The following is a 24,819-nucleotide window of genomic DNA, read 5'->3' on the forward strand; positions in this document are numbered from 1 at the left end:
CACAGCAGACCGCAGCAGCCGCTGTATGTGCTGCTCCTGTATGCTCCCCATATATTATATACACAGCAGAGGGCAGCAGCCGCTGTATGTGCTGCTCCTGTATGCTCCCCATATATTATATACACAGCAGAGCGCAGCAGCCGCTGTATGTGCTGCTCCTGTATGCTCCCCATATATTATATACACAGCAGAGTGCAGCTACCGCTGTATGTGCTGCTCCTGTATGCTCCCCATATATTATATACACAGCAGAGTGCAGCTACCGCTGTATGTGCTGCTCCTGTATGCTCCCCATATATTATATACATAGCAGAGTGCAGCTACCGCTGTATGTGCTGCTCCTGTATGCTCCCCATATATTATATACACAGTAGAGGGCAGCAGCCGCTGTATGTGCTGCTCCTGTATGCTCCCCATATATTATATACACAGCAGAGCGCAGCAGCCGCTGTATGTGCTGCTCCTGTATGCTCCCCATATATTATATACACAGCAGAGAGCAGCAGCCGCTGTATGTGCTGCTCCTGTATGCTCCCCATATATTATATACACAGCAGAGCACAGCAGCAGCTGTATGTGCTGCTCCTGTATGCTCCCAATATATTATATACACAGCAGACCGCAGCAGCCGCTGTATGTGCTGCTCCTGTATGCTCCCCATATATTATATACACAGCAGAGCACAGCAGCAGCTGTATGTGCTGCTCCTGTATGCTCCCCATATATTATATACACAGCAGACCGCAGCAGCCGCTGTATGTGCTGCTCCTGTATGCTCCCCATATATTATATACACAGCAGAGCACAGCAGCAGCTGTATGTGCTGCTCCTGTATGCTCCCAATATATTATATACACAGCAGACCGCAGCAGCCGCTGTATGTGCTGCTCCTGTATGCTCCCCTTATATTATATACACAGCAGAGCACAGCAGCAGCTGTATGTGCTGCTCCTGTATGCTCCCAATATATTATATACACAGCAGACCGCAGCAGCCGCTGTATGTGCTGCTCCTGTATGCTCCCCATATATTATATACACAGCAGAGCACAGCAGCAGCTGTATGTGCTGCTCCTGTATGCTCCCAATATATTATATACACAGCAGACCGCAGCAGCCGCTGTATGTGCTGCTCCTGTATGCTCCCCATATATTATATACACAGTAGAGGGCAGCAGCCGCTGTATGTGCTGCTCCTGTATGCTCCCCATATATTATATACACAGCAGAGCGCAGCAGCCGCTGTATGTGCTGCTCCTGTATGCTCCCCATATATTATATACACAGCAGAGTGCAGCTACCGCTGTATGTGCTGCTCCTGTATGCTCCCCATATATTATATACACAGCAGAGTGCAGCTACCGCTGTATGTGCTGCTCCTGTATGCTCCCCATATATTATATACATAGCAGAGTGCAGCTACCGCTGTATGTGCTGCTCCTGTATGCTCCCCATATATTATATACACAGTAGAGGGCAGCAGCCGCTGTATGTGCTGCTCCTGTATGCTCCCCATATATTATATACACAGCAGAGCGCAGCAGCCGCTGTATGTGCTGCTCCTGTATGCTCCCCATATATTATATACACAGCAGAGAGCAGCAGCCGCTGTATGTGCTGCTCCTGTATGCTCCCCATATATTATATACATAGCAGAGCGCAGCAGCCACTGTATGTGCTGCTTCTGTATGCTCCCCATGTATTATATACATAGCAGAGTGCAGCTACCGCTGTATGTGCTGCTCCTGTATGCTCCCATATATTATATACACAGCAGAGAGCAGCAGCCACTGTATGTGCTGCTCCTGTATGCTCCCCATATATTATATACACTGCAGAGCACAGCAGCCGCTGTATGTGCTGCTCCTGTATGCTCCCCATGTATTATATACACAGCAGAGCACAGCAGCAGCTGTATGTGCTGCTCCTGTATGCTCCCCATATATTATATACACAGCAGAGGGCAGCAGCCGCTGTATGTGCTGCTCCTGTATGCTCCCCATATATTATATACACACCAGCTGCTGTATGTGCTGCTCCTGTATGCTCCCCATATATTATATACACAGCAGAGCACAACAGCAGCTGTATGTGCTGCTCCTGTATGCTCCCCATATATTATATACACAGCAGACCGCAGCAGCCGCTGGATGTGCTGCTCCTGTATGCTTCCCATATATTATATACACAGCAGAGCGCAGCAGCCTCTGTATGTGCTGCTCCTGTATGCTCCCATATATTATATACACAGCAGAGCGCAGCAGCCGCTGTATGTGCTGCTCCTGTATGCTCCCCATATATTATATACACAGCAGAGCGCAGCAGCCGCTGTATGTGCTGCTCCTGTATGCTCCCCATATATTATATACACAGCAGAGCGGAGCAGCCTCTGTATGTGCTGCTCCTGTATGCTCCCATATATTATATACACAGCAGAGCGCAGCAGCCTCTGTATGTGCTGCTCCTGTATGCTCCCCATATATTATATACACAGCAGAGCGCAGCAGCCGCTGTATGTGCTGCTCCTGTATGCTCCCCATATATTATATACACAGCAGAGCGCAGCAGTCGCTGTATGTGCTGCTCCTCCATGCTCCCCATATATTACATACACAGCAGAGCACAGCAGCCGCTGTATGTGCTGCTCCTGTATGCTCCCCATATATTATATACACAGCAGAGCGCAGCAGCCGCTGTATGTGCTGCTCCTGTATGCTCCCCATATATTATATACACATCAGAGCGCAGCAGCCGCTGTATGTGCTGCTCCTGTATGCTCCCCATATATTATATACACAGCAGAGTGCAGCAGCCGCTGTATGTGCTGCTCCTGCATGCTCCCCATATATTATATACACAGCAGAGCGCAGCAGCCGCTGTATGTGCTGCTCCTGTATGCTCCCCATATATTATATACACAGCAGAGCGCAGCAGCCGCTATATGTGCTGCTCCTGTATGCTCCCCATATATTCTATACACAGCAGAGCGCAGCAGCCGCTGTATGTGCTGCTCCTGTATGCTCCCCATATATTCTATACACAGCAGAGCGCAGCAGCCGCTGTATGTGCTGCTCCTGTATGCTCCCCATATATTATATACACAGCAGAGCGCAGCAGCCGCTATATGTGCTGCTCCTGTATGCTCCCCATATATTATATACACAGCAGAGAGCAGCAGCCGCTGTATGTGCTGCTCCTGTATGCTCCCCATATATTATATACACAGCAGAGCGCAGCAGCCGCTGTATGTACTGCTCCTGTATGCTCCCCATATATTATATACACAGCAGAGCGCAGCAGCCGCTGTATGTGCTGCTCCTGTATGCTCCCCATATATTATATACACAGCACAGCGCAGCAGCCGCTATATGTGCTGCTCCTGTATGCTCCCCATATATTCTATACACAGCAGAGCGCCGTCTTTTTCTCAACCCTGAGTGTACTGAAATGTTACTGCGTGCCGTCATCATCTCCCACCTTGACTACTGCAATATCCTCCTCTGTGGCCTACCTGCCTACCTCTTGCACCTCTGCAGTCCGTCCATAACTCCACTGCCCGACTAATCCACCCCTCTCCTCGCTACTCCTCTGCTTCTACCCTCTGCAAATCCCTTCATTGGCTCCCAATTCCAGTACCTACATCCATAATCTGTCTCCACCGTATATCTCCGAACTAATCTCCCAACATGTAATCTCAGGTCCTGATAGATAGATACAGTTAGGTCCATATATATTTGGACATAGAGAACATTTTTCTAATTTTGGTTCTAGACATTACCACAATGAATTTTAAACAAAACAATTCAGATGCAGTTGAGGTTCAGACTTTCAGCTTTCATTTGAGGGGATCCACATTAACATTGGATGAAGGGTTTAGGAGTTTCAGCTCCTTAACATGTGCCACCCTGTTTTTAAAGGGACCAAAAGTAATTGGACAATTGATTCCGCGGCTATTTCATGGACAGGTGTGGGCAATCCCTTCATTATGTCATTCTCAATTAAGCAGATAAAAGGTCTGGAGTTGATTTGAGGTGTGGTGCTTGCATTTGGAAGGTTTTGCTGTGAAGTAAACATGCGGTGAAAGGAGCTCTCCATGCAGGTGAAACAAGCCATCCTTAAGCTGCAAAAACAGAAAAAACCCATCCGAGAAATTGCTACAATATTAGGAGTGGCAAAATCTACAGTTTGGTACATCCTGAGAAAGAAAGCAAGCACTGGTGAACTCATCAATGCAAAAAGACCTGGGCGCCCACGGAAGACAACAGTGGTGGATGATCGCAGAATAATCTCCATGGTGAAGAGAAACCCCTTCACAACAGCCAACCAAGTGACCACCACTCTCCAGGAGGCAGGCGTATCAATATCCAAATCTACCATAAAGAGAAGACTGCATGAAAGTAACTACAGAGGGTTCACTGCACGGTGCAAGCCACTCATAAGCATCAAGAAGAAAAAGCCTAGACTGGACTTTGCTAAAAAACATCTAAAAAAGCCAGCACAGATCTGGAAGAACATTCTTTGGACAGATGAAACCAAGATCAACCTCTACTAGAATGATGGAAAGAGAAAGGTATGGCGAAGGCGTGGTACAGGTCATGATCCAAAGCATACCACATCATCTGTAAAACACGGCTGAGGCAGTGTGATGGCGCGGGCATGCATGGCTGCCAGTGGCACTGGGTCACTAGTGTTTATTGATGATGTGACACAGGACAGAAGCAGCCGAATGAATTCTGATGTCTTTAGAGCCATACTGTGTGCTCAGATCCAGCCAAATGCAGCCAAACTGATTGGTTGTCGTTTCATGCTACAGATGGACAATGACCCAAAACATAAAGCCAAAGCAACCCAGGAGTTTATTAAAGCAAAGAAGTGGAATATTCTTGAACGGCCAAGTCAGTCACCTGATCTCAACCCAACTGGGCATGCATTTCACTTGTTAAAGACTAAACTTCAGAAGGAAAGGCCCACAAACAAACAGCAACTGAAAACCACCGCAGTGAAGGCCTGGCAGAGCATCAAAAAGTAGGAAAAACAGCGTCTGGTGATGTCCATGAGTTCAAGACTTCAGGCAGTCATTGCCAACAAAGGGTTTTCAACCAAGTACTAGAAATGAACATTTTATTTACAATTATTTCATCTGTCCAATTACTTTTGGTCTCTTTAAAAACAGGGTGTCACATGTTAATGAGCTGAAACTCCTAAACCCTTCATCCAATTTTAATGTGGAAACCCTCAAATGAAAGCTGAAAGTCTGAACTCCAACTGCATCTGAATTGTTGTTTAAAATTCATTGTGGTAATGTCTAGAACCAAAATTAGAAAAATCTTGTCTCTGTCCAAATATATATGGACCTAACTGTATATCTAAAGCAAAAGCAGCACCAGCTTCACTGTGTGCGGCCGGAGCTGCTCGTCACAGCGCATGCGCGGCTCCCAGAGCTGCCACCATGTCATACTGCGCAAGCGCCCCATTCTTACATCAGTGCGAGCCGAGCAGAGTGCAAATGCGTGGGCGGCGCCACCCCTGACTGAATGCGAGTATCACACCCCTATGACTAAACGAGCCGGTAGAATATAAGTATATAAAGTGCTGTATACTCATTATATTAGCGCCAATTTTAATGAAAAAAGCTTGTTAGTGATGCACATTGCACATTGCATCACTAACAACGCAGTGGGGGCAGTTTACATAGCTACTAGGACGTGATAGGTTCCCTTTAATAGACCATTGTCATAGAAAATATTAAGATCCATAACACAGCTCCAGTGAGGGGGCATTCACCACCCCACTCTCCTCTCACACAGAAGGACAGGAGCTTACACTCCTTGGTAGTAAACACATGTTTAACATATGGGAAGAGAGTAAATTACATATAGCTAGGGGGTGAGGAAACCAATTAAGATAGGAAAAGTTAACCATTCAAGTTACCTTTGAAGCCAATACTCCCTACAGAGTACAGGTAATTAGACAGGAGAGATATTTTCTGAGGTTCAGATAACAAGAGGGACATAGGTTTGTGCATAGATGGGAAGTGGAGAAGTCTCCTTTGTCCCCAGGAAGCACGTCCTGAGCTGAAAGGAAAGTTTACATCTGCAGCCAGTTGGTTCGGTGCCAATGGGAAGTTATGAATGTTGGGGTTTGAATAGATCCGATATTGACGGGACATACATCTTCAATTTCAGGACTAATCGGGGAAGAATGTCCCAACCCCATTTATAAGGCAAGAAATCCCACTTATTAAACCTGACAGGGCACACCTGTGAAGTGAAAACCATTTCCAGTGACTACCTCTTGAAGCTCATCAAGAGAATGCCAAGAGTGTGCAAAACAGTCATCAAAGCAAAAGGTGGCTACTGTGAAGAACCTAGAATATAAGACATATTTTCAGTTGTTTCACACTTTTTTGTTAAGTATATAATTCCACATGTGGTAATTCATAGTTTTGATGCCTTCAGTGTGAATGTACAATTTTCAAAGTCATGAAAATACAGAAAAATCTTTAAATGAGAAGGTGTGTCCAAACTTTTGGTCTGTACTGTATATATTCCATGCGTTGGAATCGGAGATGTATATATCATACGCTCACTGTTAGTTTCCCAATAACTGGCCTATTAGTAGAAACAGCCTGCGGCCTCCTCCGTTGATCGTCTGTCAATCGCGTAATTGTCCGAACGATAGGGGGCAGCAGAGAGCTGTTTGTGACAAAAATAAAACAGTGGGTGGATCTGACCGACCTCCCAGGCTGCGATCTTTGACACAAATAATGGCGACGTTTCGGCTTCAAGTGTGAGCCTTTCTCAAAGCTTGAGAAAGGCTCTCACTTGTAGAAAAAATGTCACCATTATGGGCTGTTAAATAGCACTTTTTTAACCTTTACAAGTTGCTGTGCTGCTTCCAATTTTTTCAGATAGAGTGGGGAAAATAAGTATTTGATCCACTGCCGATTTTGAAAGTTTTCCCCCTACACAGAATGGAGAGATCTGTAATTTTTATCGTCGGTCACTTCACCTGTGAGAGACAGAATCTAAGAATACTCCAGAGGATCCATTGTAGGATTGTTCCAGAATTAATCTGCATTTTACTGCATGAAATAAGTATTTAATACAATAGAAAAACAGAACTTATTATTTGGTGCAGAAATCTTTGTTACAATTACAGAGGTCAGACGTAGATCTTGACTGGGTTTGCACACACTGCAGCAGGGATTTTGGCCCCCTCCTCCTTACAGATCTTCTCCAGATCTTTCAGGTTTTGAGGCTGTCGCTTGGTAAGATTGATGAGTTTCAGCTCCCTCCAAAGATTTTGAGTTGGGTTCAGGCCTGGAGACTGGCTAGGCCACTCCAAGACCTTGAAATGCTTCTTACAGAGCCACTCCTTAGTTGCCCTGTCTGTATGTTTTGGGTCATGGTCATGCTGGAAGACCCAGCCACGACCCATCTTCAATGCTCTTACTGAGGTAAGGAGGTTGTTAGCCAAAATCTTGTGATACATGACCCCATCAATCCTCCCTTCAATACCATTCCCTCGTCCTGTCCCCTTTTGCAGAAAAGCACCCCCAAAGTATGATGTTTCCCCCACCATGCTTCACAGTTGGGATGTTGTTCTTGGAGTTGTACTCATCCTTCTTCTTCCTCCAAACACGGCGAGTGGAGTTAATTTTATTTTGGTCTCATCTGACCACATGATTTTCCCCCATGCCTCCTCTGGATCATCCAGATGGTGATTGGAGAACTTCAGACGGGCCTGGACATGTGTTGGCGTGAGCAGGTAGACATTGCGTGCCCTTCAGGATTTTAATCCATGACGGCGTAGTGTGTTACTAGCGGTAATGATTGAGACTGTGGTCCCCGCTCTCTTCAGGTCATTGACCAGGTCTTGCTGTATAGTTCTTGGCAGATTCCTGACCCTTCTCAGAATCATCCTTACCCCACGAGGCGAGACCTTGCATGGACCCCCAGACCGAGGAAGATTGGCAGTCATCTTGTGTTTCTCCCATTTTCTAATAATTGTGCCAACAGTTATTGCCTTCTCACTAAGCTGCTGCCTATTGTCCTGTAGCCTATCCTAGTCTTGTGCAGGTCTACAATTTTGTCCCTGGTGTCCTTAGACAGCTCTTTGGTCTTGGCCATGGTGGAGAGGTTGGAATGTGAGTATGTGGACAGGTGTCTATTATACAGGTAACGAGTTCAAAGAGGTGCAGTTAATACAGATAATGAGTGCAGAGTAGGAGGCTTCTTACAGAAAAACCATCAGGTCTGTGAGAGGCAGAATTCTTGCCGGTTGGTCGGTGATCGAATACTTATTTCCTGCAGTAAAATGCAGATTAATTCTGGAACAATCCTACAATGGATCCTCTGGATTATTCTTAGATTCTGTCTCTCACAGGTGAAGAGACCGACGAGAACAATCACAGATCTCTCCATTCTGTGGAGGGGGAAAACTTACAGGATCGGGAGCGGGTCAAATACTGGTTACCCACCGTATATGAACCTATATATATATATACACTGTGTATAGATGGATGGATAGATATTGGGTTGGTTGTGGTAAGGGAATTGCCCCCATACACACTGCTGCCATCACACATGAACCTGCTATGAACTCGGTCACCGGGAGGGAAAGCTCCACATTCACATTCTGCATTATTCCTGGAACATGGCCGATAATGGTTTAATTATCAATGTGAAGGGAATTGTTCCAAAGGAGCCGAAGCCGCCGGGACGTCTCGTGGGAAGTCTTTGAAGTTTTAATCGTGTGCAATTGTAGCTGGAGGGGACAGTTCCTCCATCACTGACCGTTCAGCTGCCGGAAAGAAGAGCTCTCATTAAAGATCGGACCGCAGCCTCCATTATCCCTTATAGCCGTCCTATCAGTAAGGATAGATAACAGATAGATAGACTTATAGATAGATAACAGATAGATAGATAATAGATAGATGATAGATAGATAGATGATAGATAGATAAATAACAGATAGATAGATAATAGATAGATGATAGATAGATAAATAACAGATAGATGATAGATAGATGATAGATAGATAAATAACAGATAGATGATAGATAGATAGATGATAGATAGATAACAGATAGATAGATAATAGATAGATGATAGATAGATAACAGATAGATGATAGATAGATGATAGATAGATAATAGATAGATGATAGATAGATGATAGATAGATAAATAACAGATAGATAGATGATAGATAGATGATAGATAGATAGATAACAGATAGATAGACTTATAGATAGATAACAGATAGATAGATAATAGATAGATGATAGATAGATAGATGATAGATAGATAAATAACAGATAGATAGATAATAGATAGATGATAGATAGATAGATAACAGATAGATAGACTTATAGATAGATAACAGATAGATAGATAATAGATAGATGATAGATAGATAGATGATAGATAGATAAATAACAGATAGATAGACTTATAGATAGATAACAGATAGATAGATAATAGATAGATGATAGATAGATAGATGATAGATAGATAAATAACAGATAGATAGACTTATAGATAGATAACAGATAGATAGATAATAGATAGATGATAGATAGATAGATAATAGATGATACATAATAGATAGATGATAGATAGATGATAGATAGATAGATAGATAACAGATAGATAATAGATAGATGATAGATAGATAAATAACAGATAGATAGATAATAGATAGATGATAGATAGATAGATAACAGATAGATAGATAATAGATAGATGATAGATAGATAAATAACAGATAGATGATAGATAGATAGATGATAGATAATAGATAGATAATAGATAGATGATAGATAGATAGATGATAGATAGATAAATAACAGATAGATAGATAATAGATAGATGATAGATAGATAATAGATAGATAATAGATAGATAAATAACAGATAGATAGATAATAGATAGATGATAGATAACAGATAGATAGATGATAGATAAATAACAGATAGATAGATAATAGATAGATGATAGATAGATAGATAATAGATAGATGATAGATAGATAAATAACAGATAGATAATAGATGATAGATAGATAGATAACAGATAGATAGATAATAGATAGATGATAGATAGATAAATAACAGATAGATAGATAATAGATAGATGATAGATAGATAACAGATAGATAGATAATAGATAGATAATAGATAGATAGATAACAGATAGATGATAGATAGATAGATGATAGATAATAGATGATAGATAACAGAGATGATAGATAGATGATAGATAATAGATGATAGATAATAGATAGATAGATAATAGATAGATGATAGATAATAGATAGATAGATAATAGATAGATGATAGATAGATAATAGATGATAGATAATAGATAGATGATAGATAATAGATAGATGATAGATAGATAATAGATGATAGATAATAGATAGATGATAGATAGATAATAGATGATAGATAATAGATAGATGATAGATAATAGATAGATGATAGATAATAGATAGATAATAGATAATAGATGATAGATAATAGATAGATGATAGATAACAGATAGATGATAGATAGATGATAGATAGATAATAGATGATAGATAATAGATAGATGATAGATAATAGATAGATAATAGATAGATGATAAATAGATGATAGATATAGATAGATAGATAATAGATGGATGATAGATAATAGATAGATGATAGATAGATAATAGATAATAGATGATAGATAACAGATAGATGATAGATAGATGATAGATAGATGATAGATAGATAATAGATGATAGATAATAGATAGATAGATAATAGATAGATGATAGATAATAGATAGATAATAGATAGATGATAGATAATAGATAGATGATAGATAGATAATAGATGATAGATAATAGATAGATAGATAATAGATAGATGATAGATAATAGATAGATGATAGATAATAGATAGATGATAGATAGATAGATAGATAATAGATAGATGATAGATAGATGATAGATAATAGATAGATAATAGATAGATGATAGATAATAGATGATAGATAGATAATAGATGATAGATAATAGATAGATAGATAATAGATGATAGATAGATGATAGATAATAGATAGATAGATGATAGATAATAGATAGATAATAGATAGATAGATGATAGATAGATAATAGATGATAGATAGATAATAGATAGATGATAGATAGATGATACATAATAGATAGATGATAGATAGATAATAGATGATAGATAATAGATGATAGATAGATGATAGATAATAGATGATATAATAGATGATAGATAGATAATAGATAGATAATATATAGATGATAGATAATAGATAGATAATAGATAGATGATAGATAATAGATAGATAATAGATAGATAGATAATAGATAGATGATAGATAATAGATGATAGATAGATAATAGATAGATAGATGATAGATAATAGATAGATAATAGATAGATGATAGATAGATGATAGATAATAGATGATAGATAGATAATAGATAGATAATAGATAGATGATAGATAATAGATAGATGATAGATAGATAATAGATGATAGATAATAGATAGATAGATAATAGATAGATGATAGATAATATATAGATGATAGATAATAGATGATAGATAGATTATAGATAGATAATAGATAGATAATAGATAGATGATAGATAATAGATAGATGATTGATAGATAATAGATAGATAATAGATAGATAGATGATAGATAGATAATAGATAGATAATAGATAGATGATAGATAATAGATGATAGATAATAGATAATAGATGATAGATAGATAATAGATAGATAATAGATGATAGATAATAGATAGATAATAGATAGATAATAGATAAATGATAGATAATAGATAGATAATAGATAGATGATAGATAGATAATAGATGATAGATAATAGATAGATAATAGATAGATAATAGATAGATAATATATGATAGATAGATAATAGATAGATGATAGATAATAGATAGATGATAGATAATAGATAGATCATAGATAGATAATAGATGATAGATAGATAATAGATAGATTATAGATAGATAATAGATAGATAATAGATAATAGATGATAGATAATAGATGATAGATAGATAATAGATGATAGATGGATAATAGATAGATGATAGATAGATAATAGATAATAGATGATAGATAGATAATAGATGATAGATGGATAATAGATAGATGATAGAATCATAGAATGGTAGAGTTGGAAGGGACCTCCTGGGTCATCTGGTCCAACCCCCTGCTCAAAGCAGGATTCACTAAATCATCTCAGACAGATGTCTGTCCAGCCTCTGTTTGAAGACGTCCATTGAAGGGGAACTCACCACCTCTCGTGGCAGCCTGTTCCACTCATTAATCACCCTAACTGTCAAAAAGTTTTTTCTAATATCTAATCTGTGTCTCCTCCCATTTAGTTTCATCCCATTGCGTCTAGTCTTTCCTTGTGCAAATGAGAATAAAGATGATCCTTCTACAATGTGACAGCCCTTGACATATTTGTAGACAGCTATTAAGTCTCCTCAGTCTTCTTTTTTGCAAGCTAAACATTCCCAAATCCTGCAACCGTTCCTCATAGGACATGGTTTGCAGACCAGTCACCATTCTGGTCGCTCTTCTCTGAACTTGCTCCAGTTTGTCGATGTCTTTTTTAAAATGTGGTGCCCAAAACTGTACACAGTATTCCAGATGAGGTCTGACCAAAGAGGAGTAAAGACCAATAATGACTTCACGTGATCTAGACTGTATGCTTCTGTTAATACATCCCAGAATTGTATTTGCCTTTTTTGCTGCTGCATCACACTGTTGACTCATGTTCAGTCTATGATCTATTAGTATACCTAAGTCTTTTTCACATGTACTGTTGCTTAGCTCTATTCCTCCCATTCTGTATATGCTTTTTTCATTTTTATTGCCCAGATGTAGTACTTTGCATTTTTCCCTGTTAAAAACCATTCTGTTGGTTGCTGCCCACTGCTCCAGTTTATTTAGGTCTTTTTGAATCCTCTCTCTCTCTTCTCTAGTATTAGCTATCCCTCCTAGCTTTGTGTCATCAGCAAATTTAATCAATTTACCCTCAATTCCTTCATCTAAATCATTGATTCATAGATAATAGATAATAGATGATAGATAATAGATGATAGATAATAGATGATAGATAGATTATAGATAGATAACAGATAGATAATAGATAAATAAATAGATAATACATAGATGATAGATAGATAATAGATAGATAATAGATAGATGATAGATAATAGATAGATTATAGATAGATAACAGATAGATAATAGATAAATAAATAGATAATACATAGATGATAGATAGATAATAGATAGATGATAGATAGATAATAGATGATAGATAGATAATAGATAGATAGATAATAGATAGATAATAGATAGATGATAGATAGATAATAGATAATAGATAGATAATAGACAGATGATAGATATTAGATATAGATAGATAATAGATAGATGATAGATAATAGATAGATATTAGACAGATGATAGATACTAGATATAGATAGATAATAGATAGATGATAGATAATAGATAGATGATAGATACTAGATATAGATAGATAATAGATAGATAATAGATAGATGATAGAAAATAGATAAATAATAGATAGATGATAGATGATAGATAGATAGATAATAAATAATAGATAGATAATAGATAGATAACAGATAGATGATAGATAATAGATAGATAATAGATAATAGATAGATGATAGATAGATGATAGATAGATAATAGATGATAGATAGATAATAGATAGATAATAGATAATAGATAGATGATAGATACATAATAGATAGATAATAGATAGATAATAGATAGATAATAGATGATAGATAGATAGATAATAGATAGATGATAGATAATAGATAGATGATAGATAGATGATAGATACATAATAGATAGATAATAGATAGATAATAGATGATAGATAGATAGATAATAGATAGATGATAGATAATAGATAGATAATAGATAGATGATAGATAATAGATAGATGATAGATAGATAGATAATAGATAGATGATAGATAATAGATAGATAATAGATAGATAACAGATAATAGATAGATAATAGATAGATGATAGATAATACATAGATAATAGATAGATGATAGATACATAATTGATAGATAATAGATAGATAATAGATAGATGATAGATAGATGATAGATAATAGATAATAGATAGATAATAGATAAATGATAGATAATAGATAGATAATAGATAGATAATAGATAATAGATAGATAATAGATAGATGATAGATGATAGATAGATAATAGATAGATGATAGATAATAGATAGATAATAGATAGATGATAGATAATAGATAATAGATAGATGATAGATAATAGATAGATGATAGATAGATAATAGATAGATGATAGATAGATGATAGATAATAGATAGATGATAGATAATAGATAGATGATAGATAGATAATAGATGATAGATAGATGATAGATAATAGATAGATAATAGATAGATGATAGATAGATAATAGATAGATGATAGATAGATGATAGATAATAGATAGATGATAGATAATAGATAGATAATAGATAGATGATAGATAATAGATAATAGATAGATGATAGATAGATAATAGATAGATGATAGATAGATGATAGATAGATGATAGATAGATGATAGATAATAGATAGATGATAGATAATAGATAGATGATAGATAGATGATAGATGATAGATAGATAATAGATAGATGATAGATAATAGATAGATGATAGATAGATGATAGATAGATGATAGATAGATGATAGATAATAGATGATAGATAATAGATAGATGATAGATAGATGATAGATAATAGATAGATGATAGATAGATTATAGATGATAGATAGATGATAGATAATAGATAATAGATAGATAATAGATGATACATGGACAGACAGATGTGAGGGTCGCTGCCTCCTCGTGGCCGGTGGATCTCCTGGATCGGGGGTCTTCATTGATCCTTCTCTATGGCGGGGGGGATGCCGCTGGTGTCTCTTATGAAGCTGCTGGATTCTTTTGTCAGTAGATAGATAATTCTAGATATATTTCTATCTAATAGACGGATCATATGTAACTGACATTCGATCGTTGTTGCAGATGCTAATGTCCCCTCTTCTCTCTTTCCAGTGAATTTATTGGACACGGCGGTGGTCCCGGGGGACTGGGGCTGGCTCACCTACCCCCCTCATGGGGTAAGTACAGTGGGCCGCACACATTGTGTCTGTTTCGGGGTGGATGGGCGAGGATGGCGGCGGCGGCGGCTCCGGCTCACAACACTTCAGGGGTAATTGGCTGTGAAATTGTAGCAGAGTTTGTGTGCGGAGAGTAATTGTGGTGTCTGTGTGCCGCCTCAGAGAGACAACGCGGGCGGCTGAGGAAGGCCTGAGCCCCTCATTCTCCTCCTGTGAGACCCCAGTCTAAACCTGCAGTGACCCCTGAGCAAGATATCACCAGCAAGTGACAGCAAGGAGGCCCCTGGTCCACCCCTGCTGGCAGGACACCGCCGGCAGCATGCCGCAGGCACAGGGCGGTCTCCGGTGATCTCCGCGCATGATACATCCGCTCTGATAAGTGCAGCAGGGTGAGGGCTGTCATCTGATGCTGGCACCGTATAGTCCTCTCTACAGACACAGATGGGGGATGATGGACGCAAAGACCCCCTCTACGATGCAGGGCTTCTATCTATCAAACACTCCCATCATCTTCATCATCGCAGCGCATGAGGAACTAGAAGTCCTATATATTCATACCGAAAATGAAAGCTGCCTGTAATAAAGACCTAACAGAAGTGTCACGGAGGTGGGGGAAGACATTGGTGCCCTGAGTGTAGAGAGTAGATCCTCTACAGTATGAGGGAATAACCTGCACACCATCACATAGGTGGGAGAAGACATTGGTGCCTCGAGTGTAAAGAGTGGATCCTCTCCAGTATGAGGGAATAACCTGGACACCATCACATAGGTGGGAGAAGACATTGGTGCCTCGAGTGTAGAGAGTAGATCCTCTCCAGTATAGGGGAATAACCTGCACACCATCACATAGGTGGGAGAAGACATTGGTGCCTCGAGTGTAGAGAGTGGATCCTCTCCAGTGTGGACGTCATCACATAGGTGGGAGAAGACATTGGTGCCTCGAGTGTAGAGAGTAGATCCTCTCCAGTATACGGGAATAACCTGCACACCATCACTTATGTGGGAGAAGACATTGGTGCCCCGAGTGTAGAGAGTGGATCCTCTCCAGTATGGTGGAATAACCTGGACACCGTCATATAGGTGGGAGAAGACATTGGTGCCTTGAGTGTAGAGAGTAGATCCTCTCCAGTATGAGGGAATAACCTGGACACCATCACATAGGTGGGAGAAGACATTGGTGCCCCGAGTGTAGAGAGTAGATCCTCTCCAGTATGGGGGAATAACCTGCACACCATCACATAGGTGGGGGAAGACATTGGTGCCCCGAGTGTAGAGAGTGGATCCTCTGCAGTATGGGGGAATAACCTGGACACCATCACATAGGTGGGGGAAGACATTGGTGCCTCGAGTGTAGAGAGTGGATCCTCTTCAGTATGGGGGAATAAACTGGACACTGTCACATAGGTGGGGGAAGACATTGGTGCCTCGAGTGTAGAGAGTGGATCCTCTCCAGTATGGGGGAATAACCTGGACATCATCGCATAGGTGGGAGAAGACATTGGTGCCTGGAGTGTAGAGAGTAGATCCTCTCCAGTATGAGGGAATAACCTGGACACCATCACATACTTGGGGGAAGACATTGGTGTCTCGAGTGTAGAGAGTAGATCCTCTCCAGTATGAGGGAATAACCTGCACACCATCACATAGGTGGGGGAAGACATTGGTGCCCCGAGTGTAGAGAGTAGATCCTCTCCAGTATGGGGGAATAACCTGGATACCATCACATAGGTGGGGGAAGACATTGGTGCCCTGAGTGTAGAGAGTAGATCCTCTCCAGTATGGGGGAATAACCTGGACACCATCACATAGGTGGGGGAAGACATTGGTGCCCCGAGTGTAGAGAGTAGATCCTCTCCAGTATGGGGGAATAACCTGCACACCATCACATAGGTGGGAGAAGACATTGGTGCCCCGAGTGTAGAGAGTAGATCCTCTTCAGTATGAGGAAATAACCTGGACACCATCACATAGGTGGTGGAAGACATTGGTGCCCCGAGTGTAGAGAGTAGATCCTCTCCCGTATGGGGTAATAACCTGAACACCATCACATAGGTGGGGGAAGACATTGGTGCCCCGAGTGTAGAGAGTAGATCCTCTCCAGTATGGGGGAATAACCTGAACACTATCACATAGGTGGGAGAAGACATGGTGCCCTGAGTGTAGAGAGTAGATCCTCTCCAGTATGGGGGAATAACCTGCACACCATCACATAGGTGGGAGAAGACATTGGTGCCCCGAGTGTAGAGAGTAGATCCTCTCCAGTATGAGGGAATAACCTGGACACCATCACATAGGTGGGATAAGACATTGGTGCCCCGAGTGTAGAGAGTAGATCCTCTCCAGTATGAGGGAATAACCTGCACACCATCACATAGGTGGGAGAAGACATTGGTGCCTCGAGTGTAGAGAGTGGATCCTCTCCAGTATGGTGGAATAACCTGGACACCATCACATAGGTGGGGGAAGACATTGGTGCCTCGAGTGTAGAGAGTGGATCCTCTCCAGTATGAGGGAATAACCTGGACACCATCACATAGGTGGGAGAAGACATTGGTGCCTCGAGTGTAGAGAGTAGATCCTCTCCAGTATAGGGGAATAACCTGCACACCATCACATAGGTGGGAGAAGATATTGGTGCCTCGAGTGTAGAGAATGGATCCTCTCCAGTGTGGTGTAATAACATGGACACCATCACATAGGTGGGAGAAGACATTGGTGCACGGAGTGTAGAGAGTAGATCCTCTCCAGTATGGGGGAATAACCTGGACATCATCACATAGGTGGGGGAAGACATTGGTGCCCCGAGTGTAGAGAGTAGATCCTCTGCAGTATGAGGGAATAACCTGCACACCATCACATAGGTGGGAGAAGACATTGGTTCCCCGAGTGTATCGAGTAGATCCTCTCCAGTATGAGGGAATAACCTGGACACCATCATATAGGTGGGGAAAGACATTAGTGCCCCGAGTGTAGAGAGTAGATCCTCTCCAGTATGAGGGAATAACCTGCACACCATCACATAGGTGGGAGAAGATGTTGGTGCCCCGAGTGTAGAGAGTAGATCCTCTCCAGTATGGGGGAATAACCTGCACACCATCACATAGGTGGGGGAAGACATTGGTGCTCCGAGTGTAGAGAGTAGATCCTCTCCAGTATGGGGGAATAACCTGGACACCATCACATAGGTGGGGGAAGACATTGGTGCCTCGAGTGTAGAGAGTGGATCCTCTCCAGTATGAGGGAATAACCTGGACACCATCACATAGGTGGGAGAAGACATTGGTGCCTCGAGTGTAGAGAGTAGATCATCTCCAGTATAGGGGAATAACCTGCACACCATCACATAGGTGGGAGAAGACATTGGTGCATCGAGTGTAGAGAATGGATCCTCTCCAGTGTGGTGTAATAACATGGACACCATCACATAGGTGGGAGAAGACATTGGTGCACGGAGTGTAGAGAGTAGATCCTCTCCAGTATGGGGGAATAACCTGGACATCATCACATAGGTGGGGGAAGACATTGGTGCACCGAGTGTAGAGAGTAGATCCTCTGCAGTATGAGGGAATAACCTGCACACCATCACATAGGTGGGAGAAGACATTGGTGCCCCGAGTGTATCGAGTAGATCCTCTCCAGTATGAGGGAATAACCTGGACACCATCATATAGGTGGGGAAAGACATTAGTGCCCCGAGTGTAGAGAGTAGATCCTCTCCAGTATGAGGGAATAACCTGCACACCATCACATAGGTGGGAGAAGATGTTGGTGCCCCGAGTGTAGAGAGTAGATCCTCTCCAGTATGGGGGAATAACCTGCACACCATCACATAGGTGGGGGAAGACATTGGTGCCCCGAGTGTAGAGAGTGGATCCTCTCCAGTATGGGGGAATAACCTGGACACCGTCATATAGGTGGGAGAAGACATTGGTGCCCCGAGTGTAGAGAGGGCATCCTCTCCAGTATGGGGGAATAACCTGGACACCATCACATAGGTGGGGGAAGACACTGGTGCCTCGAGTGTAGAGAGTGGATCCTCTCCAGTATGGGGGAATAAACTGGACACCATCACATAGGTGGGGGAAGACATTGGTGCCTCGAGTGTAGAGAGTGGATCCTCTCCAGTATGGGGGAATAACCTGGACACCATCACATAGGTGGGATAAGACATTGGTGCCCCATGTGTAGAGAGTGGATCCTCTCCAGTATGGGGGAATAACCTGGACACCATCTCATAGGTGGGAGAAGACATTGGTGCCCCATGTGTAGAGAGTGGATCCTCTCCAGTATGGGGGAATAAACTGGACACCATCACATAGGTGGGGGAAGACATTGGTGCCTCGAGTGTAGAGAGTGGATCCTCTCCAGTATGGGGGAATAACCTGGACACCATCACATAGGTGGGATAAGACATTGGTGCCCCATGTGTTGAGAGTGGATCCTCTCCAGTATGGGGGAATAACCTGGACACCATCTCATAGGTGGGAGAAGACATTGGTGCCCCATGTGTAGAGAGTGGATCCTCTCCAGTATAGGGGAATAACCTGGACACCATCACATAGGTGGTGGAAGACATTGGTGCACCGAGTGTAGAGAGTGGATCCTCTCCAGTATGGGAGAATAACCTGGACATCATCACATAGGTGGGAGAAGACATTGGTGCCTCGAGTGTAGAGAGTAGATCCTCTCCAGTATGAGGGAATAACCTGGACACCATCACATAGGTGGGGGAAGACATTGGTGCCTCGAGTGTAGAGAGTAGATCCTCTCCAGTATGAGGGAATAACCTGGACACCATCACATAGGTGGGGGAAGACATTGGTGAACCGATTGTAGAGAGTAGATCGTCTCCAGTATGGTGGAATAACATGGACACCATCACATAGGTGGGAGAAGACATTGGTGCCTCGACTGTAGAGAGTAGATCCTCTCCAGTATGAGGGAATAACCTGGACACCATCACATAGGTGGGAGAAGACATTGGTGCCTCGAGTGTAGAGAGTAGATCCTCTCAAGTATGAGGGAATAACCTGGACACCATCACATAGGTGGGTGAAGACATTGGTGCCCCGAGTGTAGAGAGTGGATCCTCTCCAGTATGGGGGAATAACCTGGACACCATCACATATGTGGGAGAAGACATTGGTGCACCATGTGTAGAGTGGATCCTCTCCAGTATGGGGGAATAACCTGGACACCATCACATAGGTGGGAGAAGACATTGGTGCCTCGAGTGTAGAGAATGGATCCTCTCCAGTGTGGTGTAATAACATGGACACCATCACATAGGTGGGAGAAGACATTGGTGCACGGAGTGTAGAGAGTAGATCCTCTCCAGTATGGGGGAATAACCTGGACATCATCACATAGGTGGGGGAAGACATTGGTGCACCGAGTGTAGAGAGTAGATCCTCTGCAGTATGAGGGAATAACCTGCACACCATCACATAGGTGGGAGAAGATGTTGGTGCCCCGAGTGTAGACAGTAGATCCTCTCCAGTATGGGGGAATAACCTGCACACCATCACATAGGTGGGGGAAGACATTGGTGCCCCGAGTGTAGAGAGTGGATCCTCTCCAGTATGGGGGAATAACCTGGACACCGTCATATAGGTGGGAGAAGACATTGGTGCCCCGAGTGTAGAGAGGGCATCCTCTCCAGTTTTTGGGAATAACCTGGACACCATCACATAGGTGGGGGAAGACATTGGTGCCTCGAGTGTAGATAGTGGATCCTCTCCAGTATGGGGGAATAAACTGGTCACCATCACATAGGTGGGGGAAGACATTGGTGCCTCGAGTGTAGAGAGTGGATCCTCTCCAGTATGGGGGAATAACCTGGACACCATCACATAGGTGGGATAAGACATTGGTGCCCCATGTGTAGAGAGTGGATCCTCTCCAGTATGGGGGAATAACCTGGACACCATCTCATAGGTGGGAGAAGACATTGGTGCCCCATGTGTAGAGAGTGGATCCTCTCCAGTATGGGGGAATAACCTGGACACCATCACATAGGTGGGGGAAGACATTGGCGCCCCATGTGTAGAGAGTAGATCCTCTCCAGTATAGGGGAATAACCTGGACACCATCACATAGGTGGTGGAAGACATTGGTGCACCGAGTGTAGAGAGTGGATCCTCTCCAGTATGGGAGAATAACCTGGACATCATCACATAGGTGGGAGAAGACATTGGTGCCTCGAGTGTAGAGAGTAGATCCTCTCCAGTATGAGGGAATAACCTGGACACCATCACATAGGTGGGGGAAGACATTGGTGCCTCGAGTGTAGAGAGTAGATCCTCTCCAGTATGAGGGAATAACCTGGACACCATCACATAGGTGGGGGAAGACATTGGTGAACCGATTGTAGAGAGTAGACCGTCTCCAGTAGGGTGGAATAACATGGACACCATCACATAGGTGGGAGAAGACATTGGTGCCTTGAGTGTAGAGAGTAGATCCTCTCCAGTATGAGGGAATAACCTGGACACCATCACATAGGTGGGAGAAGACATTGGTGCCTCGAGTGTAGAGAGTAGATCCTCTCAAGTATGAGGGAATAACCTGGACACCATCACATATGTGGGAGAAGACATTGGTGCACCATGTGTAGAGTGGATCCTCTCCAGTATGGGGGAATAACCTGGACACCATCACATAGGTGGGGGAAGACATTGGTGCCCCGAGTGTAGAGAGTAAATCCTCTCCAGTATGAGGGAATAGCTTGGACACCATCACATAGGTGGGAGAAGACATTGGTGCCTCGAGTGTAGAGAGTGGATCCTCTCCAGTATGGGGGAATAATCTGGACACCATCACATAGGTGGGAGAAGACATTGGTGCCCCGAGTGTAGAGAGTAGATCCTCTCCAGTATGGTGGAATAACATGGACATCATCACATAGGTGGGGGAAGACATTGATGCACCGGGTGTAGCGAGTAAATCCTCTACAGTATGGGGGAATAACCTGGACACCATCACATAGGTGGGGGAAGACATTGTTGCCCAGAGTGTAGAGAGTGGATTCTCTCCAGTATGGGGGAATAACCTGGACACCATCACATAGGTGGGGAAGACATTGGTGCCTCGAGTGTAGAGAGTAGATCCTCTCCAGTATGAGGGATTAACCTGGACACCATCACATAGGAGGAGGAAGACATTGGTGCCCTGAGTGTAGAGAGTGGATCCTCTCCAGTATGGGGGAATAACCTGGACACCATCACATAGGTGGGAGAAGACATTGGTGCCCCGAGTGTAGAGAGTAGATCCTCTCCAGTATGAGGGAATAACCTGGACACCATCACATAGGTGGGAGAAGACATTGGTGCCCCGAGTGTAGAGAGTAGATCCTCTCCAGTATGGGGGAATAACCTGCACACCATCACATAGGTGGGGGAAGACATTGGTGCCCCGAGTGTAGAGAGTGGATCCTCTCCAGTATGGGGGAATAACCTGGACACCGTCATAAAGGTGGGCGAAGAAATTGGTGCCCCGAGTGTAGAGAGGGCATCCTCTCCAGTATGGGGGAATAACCTGGACACCATCACATAGGTGGGAGAAGACATTGGTGCCCCGAGTGTAGAGAGTGGATCCTCTCCAGTATGGGGGAATAACCTGCACACCATCACATAGGTGGGGGAAGACATTGGTGCCTCGAGTGTAGAGAGTGGATCCTCTCCAGTATGGGGGAATAAACTGGACACCATCACATAGGTGGCAGAAGACATTGGTGCCTCGAGTGTAGAGAGTGGATCCTCTCCAGTATGGGGGAATAACCTGGACACCATCGCATAGGTGGGATAAGACATTGGTGCCCCATGTGTACAGAGTGGATCCTCTCCAGTATGGGGGAATAACCTGGACACCATCTCATAGGTGGGAGAAGACATTGGTGCCCCATGTGTAGAGAGTGGATCCTCTCCAGTATGGGGGAATAACCTGGACACCATCACATAGGTGGGGGAAGACATTGGCGCCCCATGTGTAGAGAGTAGATCCTCTCCAGTATAGGGGAATAACCTGGACACCATCACATAGGTGGTGGAAGACATTGGTGCACCGAGTGTAGAGAGTGGATCCTCTCCAGTATCGGGGAATAACCTGGACATCATCACATAGGTGGGAGAAGACATTGGTGCCTCGAGTGTAGAGAGTAGATCCTCTCCAGTATGAGGGAATAACCTGGACACCATCACATAGGTGGGGAAAGACATTGGTGCCTCGAGTGTAGAGAGTAAATCCTCTCCAGTATGAGGGAATAACCTGCACACCATCACATAGGTGGGGGAAGACATTGGTGCCCCGAGTGTAGAGAGTAGATCCTCTCCAGTATGGGGGAATAACCTGCACACCATCACATAGGTGGGAGAAGACATTGGTGCCCCGAGTGTAGAGAGTAGATCCTCTCCAGTATGAGGGAATAACCTGGACACCATCACATAGGTGGGGGAAGACATTGGTGCCCCGAGTGTAGAGAGTAGATCCTCTCCAGTATGGGGGAATAACCTGGACACCATCACATAGGTGGGGGAAGACATTGGTGCCCCGAGTGTAGAGAGTAGATCCTCTCCAGTATGGGGGAATAACCTGGACACCATCACATAGGTGGGAGAAGACATTGGTGCCCTGAGTGTAGAGAGTAGATCCTCTCCAGTATGGGGGAATAACCTGCACACCATCACATAGGTGGGAGAAGACATTGGTGCCCCGAGTGTAGAGAGTAGATCCTCTCCAGTATGAGGAAATAACCTGGACACCATCACATAGGTGGGATAAGACATTGGTGCCCCTAGTGTAGAGAGTAGATCCTCTCCAGTATGAGGGAATAACCTGCACACCATCACATAGGTGGGAGAAGACATTGGTGCCTCGAGTGTAGAGAGTGGATCCTCTCCAGTATGGGGGAATAACCTGCACAACATCACTTAGGTGGGAGAAGACATTGGTGCCTCAAGTGTAGAGAGTGGATCCTCTCCAGTATGGTGGAATAACCTGGACACCATCACATAGGTGGGGGAAGACATTGGTGCTCCGAGTGTAGAGAGTAGATCCTCTCCAGTATGGGGGAGTAACCTGGACACCATCACATAGGTGGGGGAAGACATTGGTGCCTCGAGTGTAAAGAGTGGATCCTCTCCAGTATGAGGGAATAACCTGGACACCATCACATAGGTGGGAGAAGACATTGGTGCCTCGAGTGTAGAGAGTAGATCCTCTCCAGTATAGGGGAATAACCTGCACACCATCACATAGGTGGGAGAAGACATTGGTGCCTCGAGTGTAGAGAGTGGATCCTCTCCAGTGTGGTGTAATAACATGGACGTCATCACATAGGTGGGAGAAGACATTGGTGCCTCGAGTGTAGAGAGTAGATCCTCTCCAGTATATGGGAATAACCTGCACACCATCACTTATGTGGGAGAAGACATTGGTGCCCCGAGTGTATCGAGTAGATCCTCTCCAGTATGAGGGAATAACCTGGACACCATCACATAGGTGGGGAAAGACATTGGTGCCCCGAGTGTAGAGAGTAGATCCTCTCCAGTATGAGGGAATAACCTGCACACCATCACATAGG

At 42.9% G+C, this 24,819-nt stretch overlaps 1 protein-coding gene across 1 annotated transcript in view; it reads left to right on the forward strand.

Moving 5' to 3' along the window:
* The window catches only part of EPHA8 (EPH receptor A8), a 213,007-nt gene that overhangs the window by 19,183 nt on the left and 169,005 nt on the right, over positions 1-24,819 (forward strand). Inside the window, exon 2 of the mRNA XM_073656022.1 lies at positions 15,175-15,239. Within this exon, the coding sequence (XP_073512123.1) occupies positions 15,175-15,239 (65 nt within the window). The remainder of the gene's footprint in view (positions 1-15,174; positions 15,240-24,819) is intronic.

The sequence above is a fragment of the Phyllobates terribilis genome, unplaced genomic scaffold (genome assembly GCF_046119375.1).
Source record: "Phyllobates terribilis strain yellow unplaced genomic scaffold, ASM4611937v1 Scaffold_12__6_contigs__length_324123572, whole genome shotgun sequence".
Classification (NCBI taxonomy): Eukaryota; Metazoa; Chordata; class Amphibia; order Anura; family Dendrobatidae; genus Phyllobates; species Phyllobates terribilis.